This window comes from Bombina bombina, chromosome 5 (assembly GCF_027579735.1).
Source record: "Bombina bombina isolate aBomBom1 chromosome 5, aBomBom1.pri, whole genome shotgun sequence".
Classification (NCBI taxonomy): Eukaryota; Metazoa; Chordata; class Amphibia; order Anura; family Bombinatoridae; genus Bombina; species Bombina bombina.
The window spans coordinates 893,332,754-893,353,494 of NC_069503.1; the positions used below are offsets into that span (position 1 = coordinate 893,332,754).

At 39.4% G+C, this 20,741-nt stretch overlaps 1 protein-coding gene across 1 annotated transcript in view; it reads left to right on the plus strand.

Annotated features, from left to right (window-relative positions):
* The first annotated feature begins 3,887 nt into the window (after positions 1-3,887).
* The window catches only part of MRPL15 (mitochondrial ribosomal protein L15), a 36,066-nt gene continuing 19,212 nt past the window's right edge, over positions 3,888-20,741 (plus strand). Inside the window, exons 1-4 of the mRNA XM_053715045.1 lie at positions 3,888-4,040; positions 4,649-4,806; positions 5,586-5,751; positions 14,941-15,064. Of these exons, the coding sequence (XP_053571020.1) occupies positions 3,936-4,040; positions 4,649-4,806; positions 5,586-5,751; positions 14,941-15,064 (553 nt within the window). The 5' untranslated portion in view covers positions 3,888-3,935. The remainder of the gene's footprint in view (positions 4,041-4,648; positions 4,807-5,585; positions 5,752-14,940; positions 15,065-20,741) is intronic.

A 20,741-nucleotide genomic window follows, 5' to 3' on the forward strand; every position in this document is an offset into this window, starting at 1 on the left:
AAGTTAAATTCTTGTGGTCAGTAAGAATGAGCACTGGCACGCTAGTACCCTCAAGAAGATGCCTCCATTCCTTGAGTGCCAAAATTATGTCCAGTAATTCCCTGTCGCCAATTTCATAATTGCACTCCGCTGGAGACAATTTCTTAGAGAAGAAACCACACGGATGCAAGGAACCGTCAGGTGTAGGACATTGAGACAAGAGGGCACCTACTCCAGTCTCAGACGCATTGGACCTCAAGAACGAAAGGCAGGACAGGGTTAGGATGAGCCAGAACTGGAGCGACAGCAAAGGCAGTCTTAAGACTATCAAAGGCCTTAATGGCAGTAGGTGACCAATGGAGTGGTTCATTCTCTTTACGGGTCATGTCTGTTTGGTTTGACCAAGGAAGAAAAGTTTTTAATAAACTTTCTATAGTAATTGTTCAGAAGGCATTTGTGGCACTTCTCAAGTGCTGGAAATTTTGTAAGTAGTTTTTATTTGGGGGCAAGGCCTACTGAATTCAAAACGATACACACCATTTGGCGCCTCTTCTCTCTCACTTAGTCTGATGTCAATTAGGATCAAAAAAGACACCAATGCCTCGAGATCTTCTGGTAAATCTCTGGCAGCAACTTTGTTGTTAATCGCATCAGAGAGCCCATGAAAGAAGGCGGCAACAAGTGCTTTATTGTTCCAACCTACCTCTGCGGCAAGCGTACGGAACTCAATGGCATACTGAGCAACAGATCTTGTACCTTGCTGAATTAGTCGTTTAGCAGCAGAGGAGGAGCGAGCCGGAACATCAAATACCCTTTGAAGGGAGGCCACAAATTCAGGGTAATTTGAAATCACAGGTTTATTAGTCTCCCACAAGGGATTAGCCCAGGCAAGAGCTGTGTCAGAGAGTAACAAGATGAGAAATCCCACCTTAGCTCTGTCAGAGGGAAACTCCTGAGGTAACATCTCAAAGTAAATGCCCACCTGGTTCAAAACCCCTCTGCACTGATTAGGATCGCCTCCATATCGCTGAGGTAGTGGTGCAGAACCGGACATGCTCCTGGTAGGACTAGGTGCATCAGTGGAAACAGGAGCAGCCATAACTTGCGGGACACTTTGGTCCAAATGTGCAGTGCGAGTCAGCAGGGTTTGCAGGGCTAGTGCAAATTGATCCAAGCAGTGATCCTTTTCATCCATCCTGGAAATTATGACAGGTAAATGTGGATTATTAGTACCATCAGGATTCATGGCCCTTGCGTAATGTCAGGGTGCCAGGAAACAGACTGAGACGAGAAGTGCAAAAATAATCACACCTTTATTAATAGCAAAATATAATAAAAAGTCCACAATTCAAATAACAAGCCAGGAATCAAAACCAGAGCTGGTAGTCAGACGAACCGAGTCAGGAGCCAAAGCGAGTAGTCAGACGAACCGGAATCAGAACAAGGAGAACAGCAGAGTCAGGAACAAGCCAGGGATCAGGAACCAGGAGGGATGTCAGACAGCCAGGTAATACACAGGAGCTCTCACAAACAGGTCTGAGACAACGCAAGGGCAAAGCATACTGAACAAAGGCCCTTTAAATAATAAGTGATGACATCACAATTCTGAGACTGCATCCTGTCTCACATGGATGATGTACAGGAGTCTGGCCATAAAAGGAAGTGCAGGAAATGAGCAGCATCACACAGAATGCACCAAAGTCAGCAAGAGAGGTGAGTAAAATGGCTGCCAGCAGCACATGGCAAACAAAGCAGGAAAAAACCCTAACAAGCCCTCAGTGTGCAGAGATGATCGGATCTGGCCGCTGCAGGCAGTCACTGTATACACAGTGAACAAGTAGTTGAACTCAGGGTGGAAGGAGGTGTTAATTTGTGTTAGTTCACTCACCAGCCACCGCGGCCTCAGTCTCTCTCAGTCAAAGAGGACGCCGGCAGCCAGTAAGTGAATAGGCTTCGCTTGCGGCTTGGGCGCTTGGCAATAGTTCAAGCGATGTTCCTGTGTAACGTGTTGCTCAGCTGGGGAAATTTGCACAACTGACAAGGCAGTGTTGACTGTCCTGACTGAGCACAGTGTACATATTATATAAGTTTTCCCCTGGGACTCAGGCCAGGTGTGGGACATTATCTGTGCTATTTGTTGTGTATATGTGGTGTGTATCTGCATGTGTGTGTATGTTGTGTGTCTGCATGTATGTGCATGTGGTGTGTCTGCTTGTTGTGTGTCTGCAACATGTATGTGTATGTAGTGTGTGTGTGAATGTTTATTTATATATGCTTACCAGAAGTCCCAGTTTGACTGGGATTGTCTCTGTTTAGAGGCGCTGTCCCAGTGTCCCACCCGATTGTTCATTCTGTCCCAGTTTGCTAGGTGTCCGGTATTTGACCGGACAGTCCGGTATTTCTGTTTGTTGTCTTTTTGAAAAACAGACATGTTTGGGTCCATTCTGTCTATGTGCCTTACTGACTGCCTGACAAACTTTGTTTACAGTCAGTGGCACTGTGAAACTAAGTAGCGCAGCGCTGAATAGTGCAGAAGTGAGTGACGTCAGTCACAGATGTGTGGCCAGTGTGAGGATCAGCAGCATGTGAGGAACAAATCACTATGGGACATGCAGTTGCCATGGTAGCAAGACATTAACAGTCTACCCTGGGTGACACTTTAACCCAACAGTGCCAGTGACTAGAAAAGGGTATTCTCCTGGCACACCTGGCTTTGCGGTCACATAAAGAGCATCAGGCTGCAAGCCAAGAGCTACTGCTGTTCACTGAGCAGGCATTGCTATAGCAGCAGCTACATTTGCTCAGTAGCAGACACAATGTAAATAGCTATATATGTAACATTATTTATCCTGTGTGTACAGTGCATGGGTGTGTTATGTTTACAATAAAGCTATGTGAACATTAGAAAACATTTCCACTGTATGCTTAGTCGTTTCCATAGCAACAGTGACAGAGCACCGCCATCTTGTTATATGACCTTTGCCTTAGCAGTTCACTTCCGGGTTAAGTGTTCACACGTGTGCGGAGTCTGTATGCTAGGTAAGTGCCTGTTGTAAGTTACACAATACCTCTGTAATATGTGCATCAGGTGCTGCTCTGTAATGGGAACATTTACCGCCTGGCATATTATATGGTACAATGCTGTGTAATAATGAGCTTGTGCAGATAGAACGCATTCTGGGGAACTGCTTAGCAAAAGCTGCCCTTTGTGATAGGCGGTGATCACAAACTCTCTGGAAAATTAGTTCCGGTCGGCAATTGCCACTACCCCTCGACCACGCCCCTGACCACACCCCCACTGGTACTGCACCAGATGGTCCCAGTTTCACTTCTAAAAATTATGGTACACATATTTATATGTAGATGATTTTTTTTTTGTTTTTTTAAGAATTTAATTTACATTACATAAGTCTCATGATTTTTTACAAATAAAAAAAAATCCCATCACTGCTACTGCTCAGTCAACACATATTTTTGTCCTGGAGGGGGTGCGGTCCCTCTTTTTAATTTGTAAATGTTGGAAGGTATTACCAATGCATATTTACATTTTGTCCTTTCTATACCTTTAATGGTAATTGATTTTGTAAGGTGATTTTGTTTCACCCCGCTCATATAAAATACATATTTTAGTAGTCGTCGTATCAGTGTTTTTTTTGCTGTACTTCATTATATTATAAATTACAACGATATTTAGTTTCTGCAATCTGTGAAGTACCGGTGTTTAAAAATAAAAATATTACAAGTTTCATTCCTTCTATGTTTGCATAATATATTAACCGCGTTTATTTTGTCCATACATTTTCAGTTGCCAAGTTGACTACTGGCGAGGCGATCACCTATTTAAAAATGTCAGTATCGTATCATTGCCAGTACCATGACGTAAGAGCAAACCGTAAAGCGGTGAGGGTTTGTGTCACTTGACGTTCGCTCCTCCTCCTGCCCTTCAGTACGTAAACATGGCGGCCTCCGGGAACAGCGGGGAGAAAGCAAGGGTGTTATTGAAGAGTCTTCCCCGGGTCACATTTGCAAACCTCAGACCAAATCCCGGAGCCAGACAAAGAGTGAGACTTCTTTAGTATACTTTCCCTTGTTTTGAAGAGTGTCAAAGAATACTGGAAATCCCATTTAGTGCGGACAAATGAGATATCAAAGTGTAAATGTAGTTTATCCCCTTCTTGCAATAAAACAATTTCACCCATGCATAGACAAATGTGTGCGGATCTGAGTTTGGCATCTTTAAATCCCTTGGTTCTGAGGTTTAGCTCTTCATTAGAGTTAAGGTTTCTAGAAAACGTAATTGGATTACAAGATTTGGCACGCTGTATTCAAACTGGTGCTTGATGTGTCTTTATCAGTCACGGAACGAAGCCAAAGCATTAAAGGGACACTAAACCCAAACATTTTCTTTCATGATTCAAGTAGAGAATACAATTTTAAACAACATTCCAATTTACTTCTATTATCTAGTTTGCTTCATTATTTAGATATCCTTTGTTGAAGAAATAGCAATGCACATGGGTGAGCCAATCATATGAGGCATCTATGTACAATTTATCTTGGTATCTCCCTATGTAATTTATAGGCAAATCATCATAATTACTAGTTTTACTAGAATTATCAAATAAAAGATATAAGTGCACTAATCTCATATGTTGCTTTGTCTTTTAAGGTAAGAAGAAGAGGCCGTGGAATACATGGGGGCAAGAAAAGTGGTCGGGGTCACAAAGGAGAAACTCAGAGAGGAAACCGTCCACGATTAGGCTTTGAAGGAGGCCAGACTCCTTTTTACCTTGTTATTCCAAAATATGGGTTCAATGAGGGACACAGGTAAATTAATGTGTCGATCATGTCAATCCAAATATGTTTTTATCTTAAAGAAATTAGTTGTTTGGGCAATTCTAAAAGGAAAAAAATAAATGTAAAAAGAAAATTCTGCAAAGTGGTATTTATTTTTATTTCACCTTTGATTGCATGTGTTTAACCCCTGCAAAGGGTTGTAGAATGCAATTTCCAAAAAAAAAAAAAAATTTTTTCAAAGGCTCACACTTAAAGGGACAGCCTACTTGAAAATGTTTGTTTAAAAAGGTGGTAGATAATCCCTTTATTACATATTCCCCAGTATATACACTGTTATATTAAAGGGAAAGTCTACACAAAAATTGTTGTTTAAAAAATTATTAAAAATTATGTTGTAGACTTTCCCTGTAATATACTTTTTACCTTTGTGATTACCTTGTATTTAAGCCTCTGCAGAATACCCCCTTATCTCTGCTTTTTACAAACTTTCATTTCAGCCAATTAGTGCTGTCTCTTAAATAACTCTAGGGGAGTGAGCACAATGTTATCTAATATGGCACGCATGCACTAGCACTGTCTAGTGCTGAAAAGCTAATACAATGCACTGAGATGAGAGGTGGCCTTCAAGGGCTTAGAAATCAGCCTATGAGCCTACCTAGGTTTAGCCTTCAACAAAGCATACCAAGAGAAGAAAGCAAATTTGATAAAAGTAAATTAGAAAGTTGATTAACATTGCATTCCCTATCTGAATGTTGTCTTGTTTAAATAAATGATATTTATTTGAATCTAAAATCCATTTTATTCTTCAGTTTTAGACGCCAGTACCATCCTCTTAGTCTCAACCGTCTTCAGTACCTCATTGATTTGGGAAGAGTAGACCCAAAGCAACCCATTGACCTAACACAATTGGTCAATGCCAGAGGAGTTACAGTACAGCCACTCAAGAGGGACTATGGTGTCCAGCTGGTGGAAGAGGTAAAGCTTTTCTTTTACAAACATTCTCATTCCCTGTTTAAAAATAAGTAAACCAGACACTTCTCCAACTTGCGTTTGTATGGTGTTAAATGTGTGCAGTAGATTTCTGGGTAGTTGTAAAATACCCCCTTTGAGTTGTATGCACAATAAAACATAGTGTAAGTTCATTATATTATGTTTAAAGGGACATTGTACTATAAAATTGATTTCCCCTTAAAGGGCAAGTCAACCCAAAAAATGTTCTTACTTATACAGATAAAGTTACAAATGATTAATATTACAAACTGTTGCCCCATTTTTATAAATATATATTGTGCAAGTAAAAATACTTGTAAGTTGTCCCTCGGCTGTTTTGAAATGGCCGCCTGCCCCCTCAAGATTTTGTCACCCCCCCCGTCTTCCTCATCTGCCTGTGAATGTAACTTTGCGATTCTACACGCTTCCGTGCTTTGCTCATGTGCAATGTACCGTTTTTATTGCAGGGGGCCTTTTTTAACCAGGAACTAAAAATAACAGCTCAGTATTATAGAGGTTCCTATAAAAAGGCCCATGCAATAAAATTTCAAAACGGCAGAGAGACAACTTGTATTTTTACTTGCACAATAATATATTTATAAAAATTGGGCTACAGTTTGTAATATTAATCATTTGTAACCTTATCTGTATAAGTAAGAATTTTTTGGGGGTTGACTTGACCTTTAATGTGTTCCCAGGGACGTGTTATAGTGGCTACAGAGTATAGGAAAGTGATTTTGTTTTTTTAGGCTTTATTTTTGTATCTGAAACAAAATTTTTGCTCATTAAAGTCTCAATCGATTTGTAGTCAAGAACCTGCCTATTGAAATTGTCTATAGAAATAGCAGACCTTATCTATTTCACTATAAATAAAAACATCTTATCTCTCTGTCTCTATATAAAATGATTAGTAATTATATAGAGCTATTGAAAGGAACATGTAAATACCGATTTCTTTCAACTCCCACTGGGAACTTTGATTGCTGCTTGTTCATGTTTACTTATCTATAGAGAATACTAAAGTAGTCATATGTGTGGTATATATGGTGCATTATAGCAATACTTGCTAATTATAATTCTTAAATTTATAGTTGACTAATGGTGTAACTTCAACTTCCTCCAAATTCTATTGTCTATTATTGTAACTTATCTCACCCTGACCTGGCCTTGGTCAAACTTCCAAATTGGCCTTTTTGACTTTCTGTGATCCTCTCATTTGCTAATTTGATGCACCCAGCTGACTGCTCTGCCCTATACGTTGAACACTAGTTTGGGGAATACATTGTAAGAGATTTGCATTGCAAGGGCAGTTAGCACTATCATAATAGTATCTTTTTTGCATTTCTGAAGTGAGCATTTTATAAGTGAGGCCATTAGAATTGGGCAAAATAATTATACAGTAATTGAACAAGGAGTGAACAAAAGGCAAGTACTTTTGTAATATTTAGTTTGGTATGTTTCACTGATTCCCTTCTGTAAAAATACTCCATGTTCCTTTTTGCTACCTCTTGTCTATACATCAAACTATGTATTTTTTTATTTACTCCTTCCCTCTTACCACCACCATTATTTATTGGCCCATCCTGACCTTCTGCTCTCATTCCTAAACTCTTTCCTCCCTGCACCACATCCCAAAGGCACTCTCAATATTGTAAATCTGTATCTCAACCTATGTCACTTTTCCTCTTATACTAGCTGCAGGTGATATCTTTACCAATTCTGGCCCACCACAACCTCCTAATCTTGCTCACCCATGTATGCCTTTCCATAGACCTAGAACTCTGGAAACCTTACTCAAGTTCTTGTATCTAAAGCCAACACTACCTTCACTTGTACACTCTGGAACTCTTGCTCTGTTTTGACTGAAAGGGACAGTATGCTATAAAATTGTTTTTCCCTTAAAGGGTTTTCAATTACTTTTTTTTTACCAGCTGCAGAGTATAAAATGTACGATATTTGCTTTATAAGACTTATTTGTGTATATGAAATAGCTGATTTTGTGTTTTGAAGCCACAACCTAATAAAATGGGTTGAGCTTGTAGGTATAATCAGATCTCATTACTTTATCACATTGTGTAAATATACATGCTTCTTTATCTTATATCTATCCATAAACCAATCGCCAATACTTGGAGAGAACAATGGAAAATTAACATTTTATTACCTTATCTCTTCTATAACCCACTGGGAGTGTAATTTCTTCTACTGGCTGTGTTTATACAGCTTGGCCTTGTGACCAAAAACTTTCAGGATGGGTGGGGATACCACAGGCTAAATCGACTATTTCAAATGCCAATATAAGCGTAATGGAAATACTTGTAAACAATTTAATACACTCCAGCAGGTAAAGTGGATCATTGGGAACAAATTAAAGGCACAGTTTACTCAAAACATTTCTCCCCTTTAACTTCTATTCACAACCTCTTAAAGGGACAGTTCACCCACAATTTTTCTCCCCTTTAAATTGTTCCCAATGATTCATTTTACCTGCTGGAGCGTTTTAAATTGTTTACAAATAGCTCCTTTACCCCTATTTTGGCATTTGAAATAGCTGATTTAGCCTGTGGTATCCCAACCTATACTGAAAGTTTCTATACTGGAGTATATTCTATTGAATAGCCTAAGTAAACACAGCAGGCAGAGGAGATTACACTCTCAGTGGGGGGCATGATAGTTAAGTAATAAAATGATAATTTTCCATTGTTCTCTCTAAGTTTTGAGATTTGTTTTTTTAGACAAATATAAGATAAGGAAGTAAGTCTGTGTACATAAAAGTGATAACATAATGAGATCTGATATTACCTGAAGCTCAACCCATTGTAATAGGCTGTGGTTTAAAAGCACAAAACCAGCTACTTCAGATACACAAATAAACCTGAAGATGCAATTTCTCATTAATGTTATACTCTGCAGCTGGTATAACAAGTCATTGAAAATACATTAATATAAAAACAATTTTACAGTGTACTGTCCCTTTAATATCCCATTCCCTCAACCTTCTGGCTTTCACAGAAACCTGGCTCTCTCCTTCAGACGCAGCCTCCACTGCTGCTTTGTTTCATGGGGGTCTCGACTTCTGCCACACCACTAGATGTGGAAACAGACAGGGAGGTAGTGTAGGTATTTTAATTTCCTCTCATTGCACCTTTTAGCAAATACAACCCATCTCTTCGCTCACATTTTCTTCCTTCTAAACCCACATGATTAGCTTATTCTCTCCCCTCTCTCTGTTTTGCAGTTATATATTGCCCCCTGGCTCCTCAACTCAATTTCTTAATAGTTTTGCAGCCTTGCAACCTTTTCTCAGACACCCCTGCCCTCATTCTTGGGGACTTCAACTTCCCTATTGAAAATCCGACTGCCCCTGGAGAAATTTCTCCAGCTCACTTCTCCTTCCGGTCTGTCACAATGCATCGACGCTCCCACTCACAAAGATGGACTCTTCCTTGATCTGATTTTCAGCTATCGATTTACTCTCTCAAACACAGCCCTCTTGTGGTTTTCCTCCTACCTGTCTAACCGCACATTTAGTGTAGCCTTCTCTGGTGCATCCTCTGCCCCTTTACCACTTTCTGTTGGGGTACCTCAATGCTCTGTCCTTGGTCCCAAAGGTTTCAGTATCATTTGTATGCTAATGATACCTAAATCTACCTCTGAGCACAGACCTATCTCCTTCCTTGCTAACTCGTGTCACTGACTTTTCTAATATTTTATCCTGGATGTCTTTACATTACATTAAGCTAAATCTCTCCATGGCTAAGCTCCTTATTTGCCCCCTATTCTGTCAAAATCTTTATCCCCCAACTTTCTATAACTGATAACATAATTACTCTTGGGGCCACACTTGACTCCTCATCTGCTGCACCTCTCTGGCTTCCTCTAACCTCCATAATAAAACACAAAATCCTGACTCTGACATTCAAGGCCCTCAAAAACAATGCTTCCCCTATATCTCAGACCTAGTTTTCAGATACTCTTCCCTCCTATCCCCTTTGCTCATAATCACCTCCACTATTATTTCTTTACATTTCTGTCTACAGAACATCTCCAGATTTGCCCCTGTCTTGTGGAACACTACCTCGCTCGACAAGTCTCTCCCCTAGTTTTCATAGTTTCAAGCTCTCCTTAAAGACTCTACTGTTCAGCGATGTATAAAATATACAATAACATGTTCTTACCTCTGTTCTGCTCCTCCTTTCATCCCATGAACCCCTTAGCATGTAAGCCTATGAGCCCAGTTGTTTTGTAGATCACCTTCATAAGAGCTGATTTACAACAGTACAACTCCTGTCTTCTGTAAATGCTTCCTTGCATATTAGACCTTGTTTATAGCACTGCAGAGTCTGTTGGTGCTCTACTAATAACTGATGATGATCATTTCAGGCAAAAAGCAGCTATTTCAAATGACAAAGGAATTATACACTCCAGCAGGTAAAATCCATCACTATAAACACATTAAGGGCCAGATTACAAGTGGAGCTGTAATTATCTCTTCTGCTTTAGCGTTAACTGCGCTAAAGCCTGCATCTAAAGCCACCACCTCCTTCACTTATGCACTCTGGAACTCTTGCTCTGTTTGCAACAAGCTCACTTCTATCCGTGACCTCTATCTCCCGCTCTCTCAATCTTCTGGCTCTCTGCTTCAGACACGGTTTCGGCTGCTGCACTGTCACATGGGGGTCTTCACTTCAGCCACACTCCTAGGTCTGGTAATAGACAAGGAGGTGGTGTTGGTATTTTACTTTCCTCTCACTGCACCTTTCAACAAATACAGCCCTTCTCTTTCCTCATATTTTCTTCATTCCAAACGCACATGATTATTCTCTCCGCTTATACGCATTGCAGTCATATACCGCCCCCCCTGGCTCCTCAACTCTATTTCTGGATCACTTTGCTGCCTGGCTACCTTTTCTATTTCCTTTCCTCAGATACCCCTGCCCTCATTCTTGGCGACATCAACAACCCACCGCCGCCTCTGCAAAACAACTTTATGCAACTCGCTTCCTCTTTCGGCCTATCTCAATAGACTGACTCTCCCACTCACAAAGATGGTCACTCCCTTGATCTGATTTTCAGCTATCGATGCACTATTTCAGACTTCAACAACTCCCCTTTTCCTCTTTCTGACAATCATGTCCTCACTTGTAACATCATTTCCCTCCCAACAACTCTCCCTCCTTCCACCCCTCACATCAAAATTCACAGAAGAATCAAATCATCAGCAACAGCTCACTAGCTCTCTCGAACCTCTACTCTCTTCCATCCCCTCCTTTTCCTGCCCTAACAAATATATCTGCCACTATAACTCCACCCTTACATCGGTCCTTGACAATCTGGCCCCACATACCATAGCTTGGAAATCATACACTCAGCCTTGGCATACTCCTTTGACACGGTACCTACAGTATGCAGATGTTCCCGTACTGCTGAGGGACACTGGAAAAAATCTTTAAGTTCAGCTCACTTTCTTCACTATAAGTTCATCCTGAACTCTTACTATTCTGCCTTTTTAATCTATATAAGCATAATTACTTCTCTACTCTTATCTCCTATTCTTTCTTCAAACCCAAAACGTCTGTTCTCCACGTTCAATACTCTTCTCCGTCCACCTCCTACTATAACTTCTCTCTCAGCTTAAGATTTTACTAGCTACTTAAACAACAAAATCGACTCCATCAGAAATTAAATCAGCTCTTAACATACTACCAGTCTCCCACCCCCTCAAAAGATCACAATCATCCAAAACCCAAATAGCCATTAATTTAGCTCTCTTGCCCCTGTTACAGAGGAAGAAGTTTCTGCCCTTATACTATCCTCTCGCCTCACTACCTGTCTCCTTGACCCCATGCCCTCACAGCTACTCCCCACCCTCTTCTTCTTCCCTTACCCCTATACACACACACACACACACACACACACACACACATCTTCAACCTCTCCCTCAGCACTGGTAAATTTGCCTCATCTCTTAAACATGCACTGGTCACACCTATCCTCAAAAAAACTTTTTCTCAATCCAACCTCCCCTTCAACTACCGCCCTATTTCCCTACTTCTTCTTGCCTCAAAGCTTCTTGAAAAGCTAGTTTATGCACGTCTAGCCCATTTCCTTACATTAAATTCCCTCCTTGACCCACTGCAATCTGGATTTCACCCCCATCACTCCACAGAGACAGCAATTGTTAAGGTTACCAACAACCTACTTACAGAAAAATACAAAGGCCACTTCTCTCTGCTTATCCTTCTTGATCTGTCTGCAGCCTTTGATACTGTCGACCACCCTCTTGATCCAATCCTTCGGCATTTGCAACACTGCTCTCTTGTGGTTCTCTTCCTATCTGTCTAACCGTGCCTTTAGTGTAGTCTTCTGTGGGGCATCCTCTAACCTGTTACCTCTTTCTGTTAGGGTACCGCAAGGATCTGTCCTCGGTCCCCCTTCTCTTCTCAATCTTCACATCCTGAGGTTCCTTAATAAAGTCCCACGGGTTTCAATACCATTTGTATGCCGACGACACCCAAATTTTACCTCTCTGCACCAGACCTATTTCCTTACTTGCTAATCCGTGTCACTATCTGTCTCTCTCATATCTCATCTTAGATGTCCTCTCACTACCTCAAGCTAAATCTCTCCAAAACTGAGCTCCTTATTTCCCCCCCTTCTTTCAAAATCTCCACCCCTATTTCTCTATAACTGTTAACTCAGTTTACAAGCCTTCTCCAGACTGGCTCTCATGTTATGGAACTCTCTCCCTCACTCTACAAGACTCTCCCCTAGTTTTGAAAGCTTCAAGCGCTCCTTAAAGATTCTCTTATTTAGGGATGCACCTACAACCTACACTAACCTTCCTATCCCCACTGCTATCCTCTGAACCCCTTAGCATGTAAGCCTAGGAGCCCAGCTGTTTGTAGATCACCTTTATAAGAGCCGACTACAACAGAGCCACTCTTGGCATGGCCCTCTACCCATTTGATCCCTGTAAATGTTATCTTGTATACCTTAAGTTTTTATAGTGCTGCAAAATCTGTTGGCGCTCTACAAATACCTGAGAATAGCAGTAAGCTTTTTGCACACATCATATAGTTCTGATATAATTATTGCGCTACTTCCGATGTGTGTGTGCACAAACACCCGCAATAAACCCCTTATCGCTTGTGCGTAACAGAGCGCCAATCTTAATCTGGCCTTAAAATGGAGAAAAAAATACGGAACAGTGTCCCTTTTTAATGGCATGAGGAGTATGTATAATTTGTAGTGCACTTTTAATGCACCGCATTTTTTTTTTCACCAAGCTTGGTTATTCCATTAGTGGATTGATTAGTGTGCATGTGCTATAATGCTTTTGCTATTGTAAGTAGTGCTACACCCTCCCCAAGGAACATATAGAAGGGCTAGTGCATTATAGCTTTTTTTTTGATTTGTTGAATTATCCCAAATATGCAAAAAATATAGGGTGGGGAGACCTTCAATATGAGACAAACTTATTGTTAGAAAATAGTTAACAAAAACAAAAAAAAGCTTTACTTTGTGTGAGGTCTGTGAGCTTTTGCATACAAGAGCACTCTTGCAGATCAGGAGTCATTCTAAGGGGCCGATTTATCATGTTTTGGGTGGACATGATCTGCTGTAGTGATCATGTCCGCCAGACATAGAAAAATGCAGACTTTCGTCATTTATCATTGCACAAGCATTTCACTAGAGATGCTTGTGCATTACCACACCCCTGCACATTTGCGGCCAATCGGCCGCTAATAGTTGGTGTCAATCAACTCGATCGTATGAGATCGTGCCGATTGCTGTCTGTCGCCTCAGAGGTCTTAAAGTGAAGGTCAATTTTGATGAATCAATGCCTGGTTTTTAAAAAAACCTATTAAAAACAAGGGCACTTTAATTAATCAAAATTAACATTTCACTAGTTTTCTTCAAATACTTACCTTTTAATCCTGACAGCAGTTGCAGTGCTTCCTCCGCCTGTCCCAAGCCATCTTCACGGGTCCAAAATTACAAATCCGGCTTCCTCCAATCACGGCGTTGCCTCAGGCCAAGATTCCACCGGAAGGAAGCCGGATTCGTCATTTCTGACGTATGAAGAGGCTTCCGACGGCCGGGGGAATCGCTGGAGCGGCTGTGAAGAAAACAAATGAAATGTCAATTTTGATGTGTTAGAGTGCCCTTGTTTTTAATAGGATTATTAAAAACCGGGCACCAATTCATCTAAATTGACCTTCACTTTGACCACTGCTTCTTAACGCCTGTTTCCGGCGAGCCTGAAGACTTGCATGGAAATAGAGGCTTTGGGGCCAATACGGAGCTTGTTAAATCGGCCCTTAAGGCTTATGTAAATGACTGTTCTAATTTCTCAGATAAATGTGTGTTTTCTTTTGGGGTAAATAAAATGACTGGCCTGTGTTGTATTCTGATCTTAAAGATATTTCTTGTTATATCTTAAAGGATATTTTAAAACTTTTATATGCATTTGTGTATGTTTTATGAGCCACAGATAGCCAGGAATTTGTGTATGCACATAAAAACGGAATCTTCTCCCCCCCCACAGTTTGAACAAATTTATATCAATTGCTGTCCTAGAGACACAGAGTATTATAAACCAGTGGCAATCTTGGAATACAGTCTATAAATGTTCTTTTAAATAAATTGTAAGCATGGTACCGGGACTAGTCGACCGTAATTTCTTTTATACTCCTACAAATCTGTCAAACCTCCATTTTAAACAATGGACCAGATTGAGTAGGGGCTAGTATTATTTATTTATTTTTTAAAAGCATATTGTATCTTACAGTTTGGCAACATACATAATTTTTTTTTTTTTTTTTTAAATACGTAGGTACTGGGAAACGTATTTCAGGAGTTAGTCACATGCAATGGACGCCAGATAAGGGTGTCCTTGTTCCCAGGAGTAAGATTCTAGCATCTGTGACTCTCAGTGGTTTGTCAAACTCTATTATAAAACATTAATACTCATTGAAAGTTCACTTAAACAGAAGTACTGTAGTTTATTTTAAATTCATCAATTTGTGTCTTTGTAAAATTAGCGTATTTTTTTTGATTTATCAGTATGTTAGCAGTTGTATCTTTCAGCATCTGCTGAATACACTTTGTATTGAATGTTATGCTGGGATCATAACTCCTTAATAATCTTGTACTTTTTATCTTTTTCAGGGTGCAGATATTTTCTGCGCAAAAGTGAACATTGAAGTCCAGTGGGCCTCCGAGCTTGCAATTGCAGCCATAGAAAAAAATGGTGGTGTAATAACAACCAGCTTTTACGATCCAAGGAGCCTCGGTAAGTGTATTTTATGGCAATCAAAACTATTTAGTTATGACTGTTCATAATGTTGTGTACAGGATTATTTATTCCTTAAAGGGTCATTCCAGTCAAAATGTAAATGCACATAGATGAATTACATCTTTGTATAGAAACATATTTGCAATATTCATGTATTGGCAAAAATGCTTCTAGTAAAAGTTATCGCTCTTTTAGTATTAACATTTTTCTCTGCACGTGCATGTGAAGCATAGCTAAATATTCTCAGTGCACCAGCATTTTAAATACTGCAGCTTTTCAGAGTGTGTGTGGGGCTCGTATCATGCCGGCAATTAACAAATTGAGTAATTACCAGATGGTACAAGCACCTTAGGCTCTCTGAGCAAGTGTTGTGTTTAAAATGCTGGTGCACGGTGCATATTTAAATACAGTTTTGAAATCGCTATAGCTTTTGTTAGAAGTATTTTTGCTAATACATGTATATTACAAAAATGCTTCCATTCAAAATTTAAATGTATCCATTCCATGTGGATTCCAATTTTGGCTGGAATGTCCCTTTTTAAAGCTTGCTTTCAACAGGTTTCTTTACTGGATATAAAGCAAGTGAAATATACTAGTGGATGAAGTGTATTGGATATTTGGTGTATAGAATTAGGAAAGTGGTACATGCATACATGATGTTGTATGATGTTAATTACAACTCTTTGTATATAATGGCAAATAAAAGGACATTAAAGGGACTGTCTGCTTGAAAATTTGTATTGTTTAAAAAGATAGATAATTCCTTTTATTATCCATTCCCCAGTTTTGCATAACCAACACGGTTATAGTAATACACTTTTTACCTCTGATTACCTTGTATCTAAGCCTCTACAGACTGCTCCCTTATCTCAGTACTTTTGACAGACTTGCGTTTTAGCCAATCAGTGCTGAATTTTAAATCACTCCACAGGAGTGATCACATTGTTGTCTATATAACGCACATGAACTATCGGTGTCTGTCAAAACGCACTATAAGAGGCGGTTCATCTTCTTAGAAATCATTTTGACTCTACCTAGGTTTAGCTTTCAACAAAGAATACCAAAAGAACAAAGCAAATTTGATGATAAAAGTAAATTGCCCTATGTGAATCGTGAGTTTTATTTTGACTAGGCTCTCCCTTTAAACTGCTAAGCACAACTACAGTAGTCCGTATACAAAAGATAAGTGCCAATATGTGCAGTTAAGTCAAAATTTTATTACAAAGGCATATAAAAATACTGTAATCCAGAAAACTCCAAAGTTAGAGGAAAAGCGTTTCCTGCCTTAACAGTGCTTCATCAGGGATATCAGCTGTGTGCCTGTCTACTATCCTTATATACACGCACTGTCGTGTGTGTGTGTATGTATGTGTATATATATATATATATATATATATATATATATATATATATATATATATATATATATATATATATATATTCTATTAATTTTATATATATATTCTATTAATTTTATTTATATATATATATATATATATATATATATATATTCTATTAATTTTATATATATATATTTATATTCTATTAATTTTATATATATATATTCTATTAATTTTATATATATATATTCTATTAATTTTTTATATATATATATATATATTCTATTAATTTTATATATATATATATATATATATATATATATATATATATATATATATATATATATATATATGTATATGTGTGTGTAGCCCTCAGTTTACGCCGGGGTTAGGTTCCAGGAGGAATGGTTGTAAATCAAAACCGTTGTAAATTGAAACCCAGTTTATAATGTAAGTCAATAGAAGTGAGGGAGTTAGGTTCCAGGCCCCTCTCAAAATTGTCATAAGTAACACCTAATACATTATTTTTAAAGCTTTGAAATGAAGACTTTAAATGCTAAACAGCATTATAAACCTAATATAGATTGTATCAACATCAAACCAAATTTAATGAACAAAAACATTTGCTAAACATCCGCTAATAAAATATTTACACAACAGGCTGCATCCTCTTCAAACTAAGTTTAATGAACAAAAACGTTTTTCTTGCATTTTTCTGCAATTCGTTCTCTGCGTTGTTAGCATGTTGGATAATATTGGGTCTGCACCTATTCTATGCATTTTAATCTGCAGTGATTAATAAGCAGTTAGGCACCCTCACCTGAAGCTGCTGGACAGAAAGATAATAGGGAAGTGCCTGCTATATTTTGCTCTATAGATCTGGTCTGATCTGTGTACACAAATCAATTTAAGACTGTTAAGTTACATAACTTTGCTGCAAAACAAGCGGACAGCTCCACCTACTGGCTATTTTAATTAGTGCATTGCTTTCCAAATGACTGGAAAAAAAGGTTGTTGTTCTGAAACGGCGCAAATTGAACCGGCGTAAACAGAGGGACACCTGTGTGTGTGTGTATGTATGTATGTTTTTCACACACATTCTAAAAAAAATTGTAATGGGACTTAACTAGAAACACATTTTTAAAGATGTTCTTTGTATCCTTAAAGGGATAGTAAAGTCCAAATTAAAATTTCATGATTATGATGGGGCATATAATTTTAAACAACTTTCTAATTTACTTTAATCATCAAATTTGCTTTGTTCACTTGGCTTTGAAAGCTAAACCTTGGTAGGCTCATATGCCAATTTCTAAGCCCTTGAAGGCCGCCTCTCATCTAAATGCGTTTGACAGTTTTTCACAGCTAGAGGGTGTTAGTTCATGTGTTTCCTATAGATAACACTGTGCTCACGCACGTGAAGTTATTTAAGAGTCAGTACTAATTGCCTGAAATGAAAGTCTGTCAAAAGGTGAAAACAAAAAGAAAGTGCCTCATGGTGTAGAAATCACAAACAAATGTTGAGCAGTGTGTAGAAAGCTGGTGAAAAGGTACTCACAAGTGTGGTGGCACTCTTGGTAAAATAAGTACTAACAAGCAGGCTGACTTTTAACAGCAGTCAGTACGCTGGAAGGACGAAGTCTTGTTGCTAACGGGCAAAAAAACTGCTGTCTCTCCACAGTGGGTAAAGAAACTCCTTCAATCTGTGTATAGCAATAGGGTATGCTCCAACAGAGAGCAAGATGAATGACCACGCCGTCTGCACTGCGATTGGTTAAGACCAGAAATAGGAGTATAATACAAACCAATGGATTATGGTTTACTCTTATATGCCGATTTGGCACTTCAAAGTGAAAAGTTCGTGAAAGATTTAAAAGGCATCAGAGTATGATAAAAAACAAAGTATTTGAGCTAAACAACGCGTTTTCTCGGCCGTAAGCTCTTGGCCGTTTCCTCAGGTTTCCCTTTTAAGACATAACCATTGTTTAAAAATACCTATAATTAATAGTCCAGTGTATAACTTCACATTCCAGATCTTGTATTCCTTTAGGAGAACCTGTTTTTAAATGGTGAATCCAAAAAACTTTTTTTTTTTTAAATTAAAAAATGTATATCATACATCATATATAGAGTAAATATTGTGTTTTTCTTACTCAACGTAAACCTGCTTTATTCTATGTATAGCAAAATGTTTTGCAACTGCATTTTTAGGATCTCAGCATTGAGGAACAGCAGATGTTCTCTAATTTGGTCCTTTAACTTACATGTAGTACATCCTGTATGTCAATGTCAACATTTTCTACAAGTTACTAAATATCAAACTGAGAATTACTGTCAAGGGTATATTTCATTTTAGAATGTTGTCCTATCTATTTCTAGCAATAATCCCCCCCTGTATTAGAAAAAGGACTTATGTTACATGGGCACACACCACATATATAAAAACAGAATTTATGCTTACCTGATAAATTACTTTCTCCAACGGTGTGTCCGGTCCACGGCGTCATCCTTACTTGTGGGATATTCTCTTCCCCAACAGGAAATGGCAAAGAGTCCCAGCAAAGCTGGCCATATAGTCCCTCCTAGGCTCCGCCCACCCCAGTCATTCGACCGGACAGGAGGAAATATATATAGGAGAAACCATATGGTACCGTGGTGACTGTAGTTAGAGAAAATAATTCATCAGACCTGATTAAAAAACCAGGGCGGGCCGTGGACCGGACACACCGTTGGAGAAAGTAATTTATCAGGTAAGCATAAATTATGTTTTCTCCAACATTGGTGTGTCCGGTCCACGGCGTCATCCTTACTTGTGGGAACCAATACCAAAGCTTTAGGACACGGATGAAGGGAGGGAGCAAATCAGGTTACCTAAACGGAAGGCACCACAGCTTGCAAAACCTTTCTCCCAAAAATAGCCTCCGAAGAAGCAAAAGTATCAAATTTGTAAAATTTGGCAAAAGTGTGCAGTGAAGACCAAGTCGCTGCCTTACATATCTGGTCAACAGAAGCCTCGTTCTTGAAGGCCCATGTGGAAGCCACAGCCCTAGTGGAGTGAGCTGTGATTCTTTCAGGAGGCTGCGGTCCGGCAGTCTCATAAGCCAATCGGATGATGCTTTTAAGCCAAAAGGAAAGAGAGGTAGAAGTCGCTTTTTGATCTCTCCTTTTACCAGAATAAACAACAAACAAGGAAGATGTTTGTCTGAAATCTTTTGTAGCCTCTAAATAGAATTTTAGAGCACGGACTACGTCCAAATTGTGTAACAAACGTTCCTTCTTTGAAAATGGATTCGGACACAAAGAAGGTACAACTATCTCCTGGTTAATATTTTTGTTAGAAACAACCTTAGGAAGAAAACCAGGCTTAGTACGCAAAACCACCTTATCTGCATGGAACACCAGATAGGGCGGAGAACACTGCAGAGCAGATAACTCTGAAACTCTTCTAGCAGAAGAAATTGCAACCAAAAACAAAACTTTCCAAGATAGTAACTTAATATCTATGGAATGTAAAGGTTCAAACGGAACCCCTTGAAGAACTGAAAGAACTAGATTTAGACTCCAGGGGGGAGTCAAAGGTCTGTAAACAGGCTTGATCCTAACTAGAGCCTGAACAAATGCTTGAACATCTGGCACAGCTGCCAGTCTTTTGTGTAGTAAGACAGATAAAGCAGAGATCTGTCCCTTTAGACAACTTGCAGATAATCCTTTCTCCAAACCTTCTTGTAGAAAGGAGAGAATCTTAGGAATTTTTTATCTTATTCCATGGGAATCCTTTGGATTCACACCAACAGATATATCTTTTCCATATTTTATGGTAAATCTTTCTAGTTACCGGTTTTCTGGCCTGAACCAGAGTATCTATCACAGAATCTGAAAACCCACGCTTCGATAGAATCAAGCGTTCAATCTCCAAGCAGTCAGCTGGAGGGAGACCAGATTTGGATGTTCGAATGGACCCTGAACAAGAAGGTCCTGTCTCAAAGGTAGCTTCCATGGTGGAGCCGATGACATATTCACCAGGTCTGCATATCAAGTCCTGCGTGGCCACGCAGGAGCTATCAAGATCACCGAGGCCCTCTCCTGATTGATCCTGGCTACCAGCCTGGAAATGAGAGGAAACGGTGGAAATACATAAGCTAGGTTGAAGGTCCAAGGTGCTACTAGTGCATCTACTAGAGTCGCCTTGGGATCCCTGGATCTGGACCTGTAGCAAGGAACCTTGAAGTTCTGACGAGACGCCATCAGATCCATGTCTGGAATGCCCCATAATTGAGTTATTTGGGCAAAGATCTCCGGATGGAGTTCCCACTCCCCCGGATGGAATGTCTGACGAC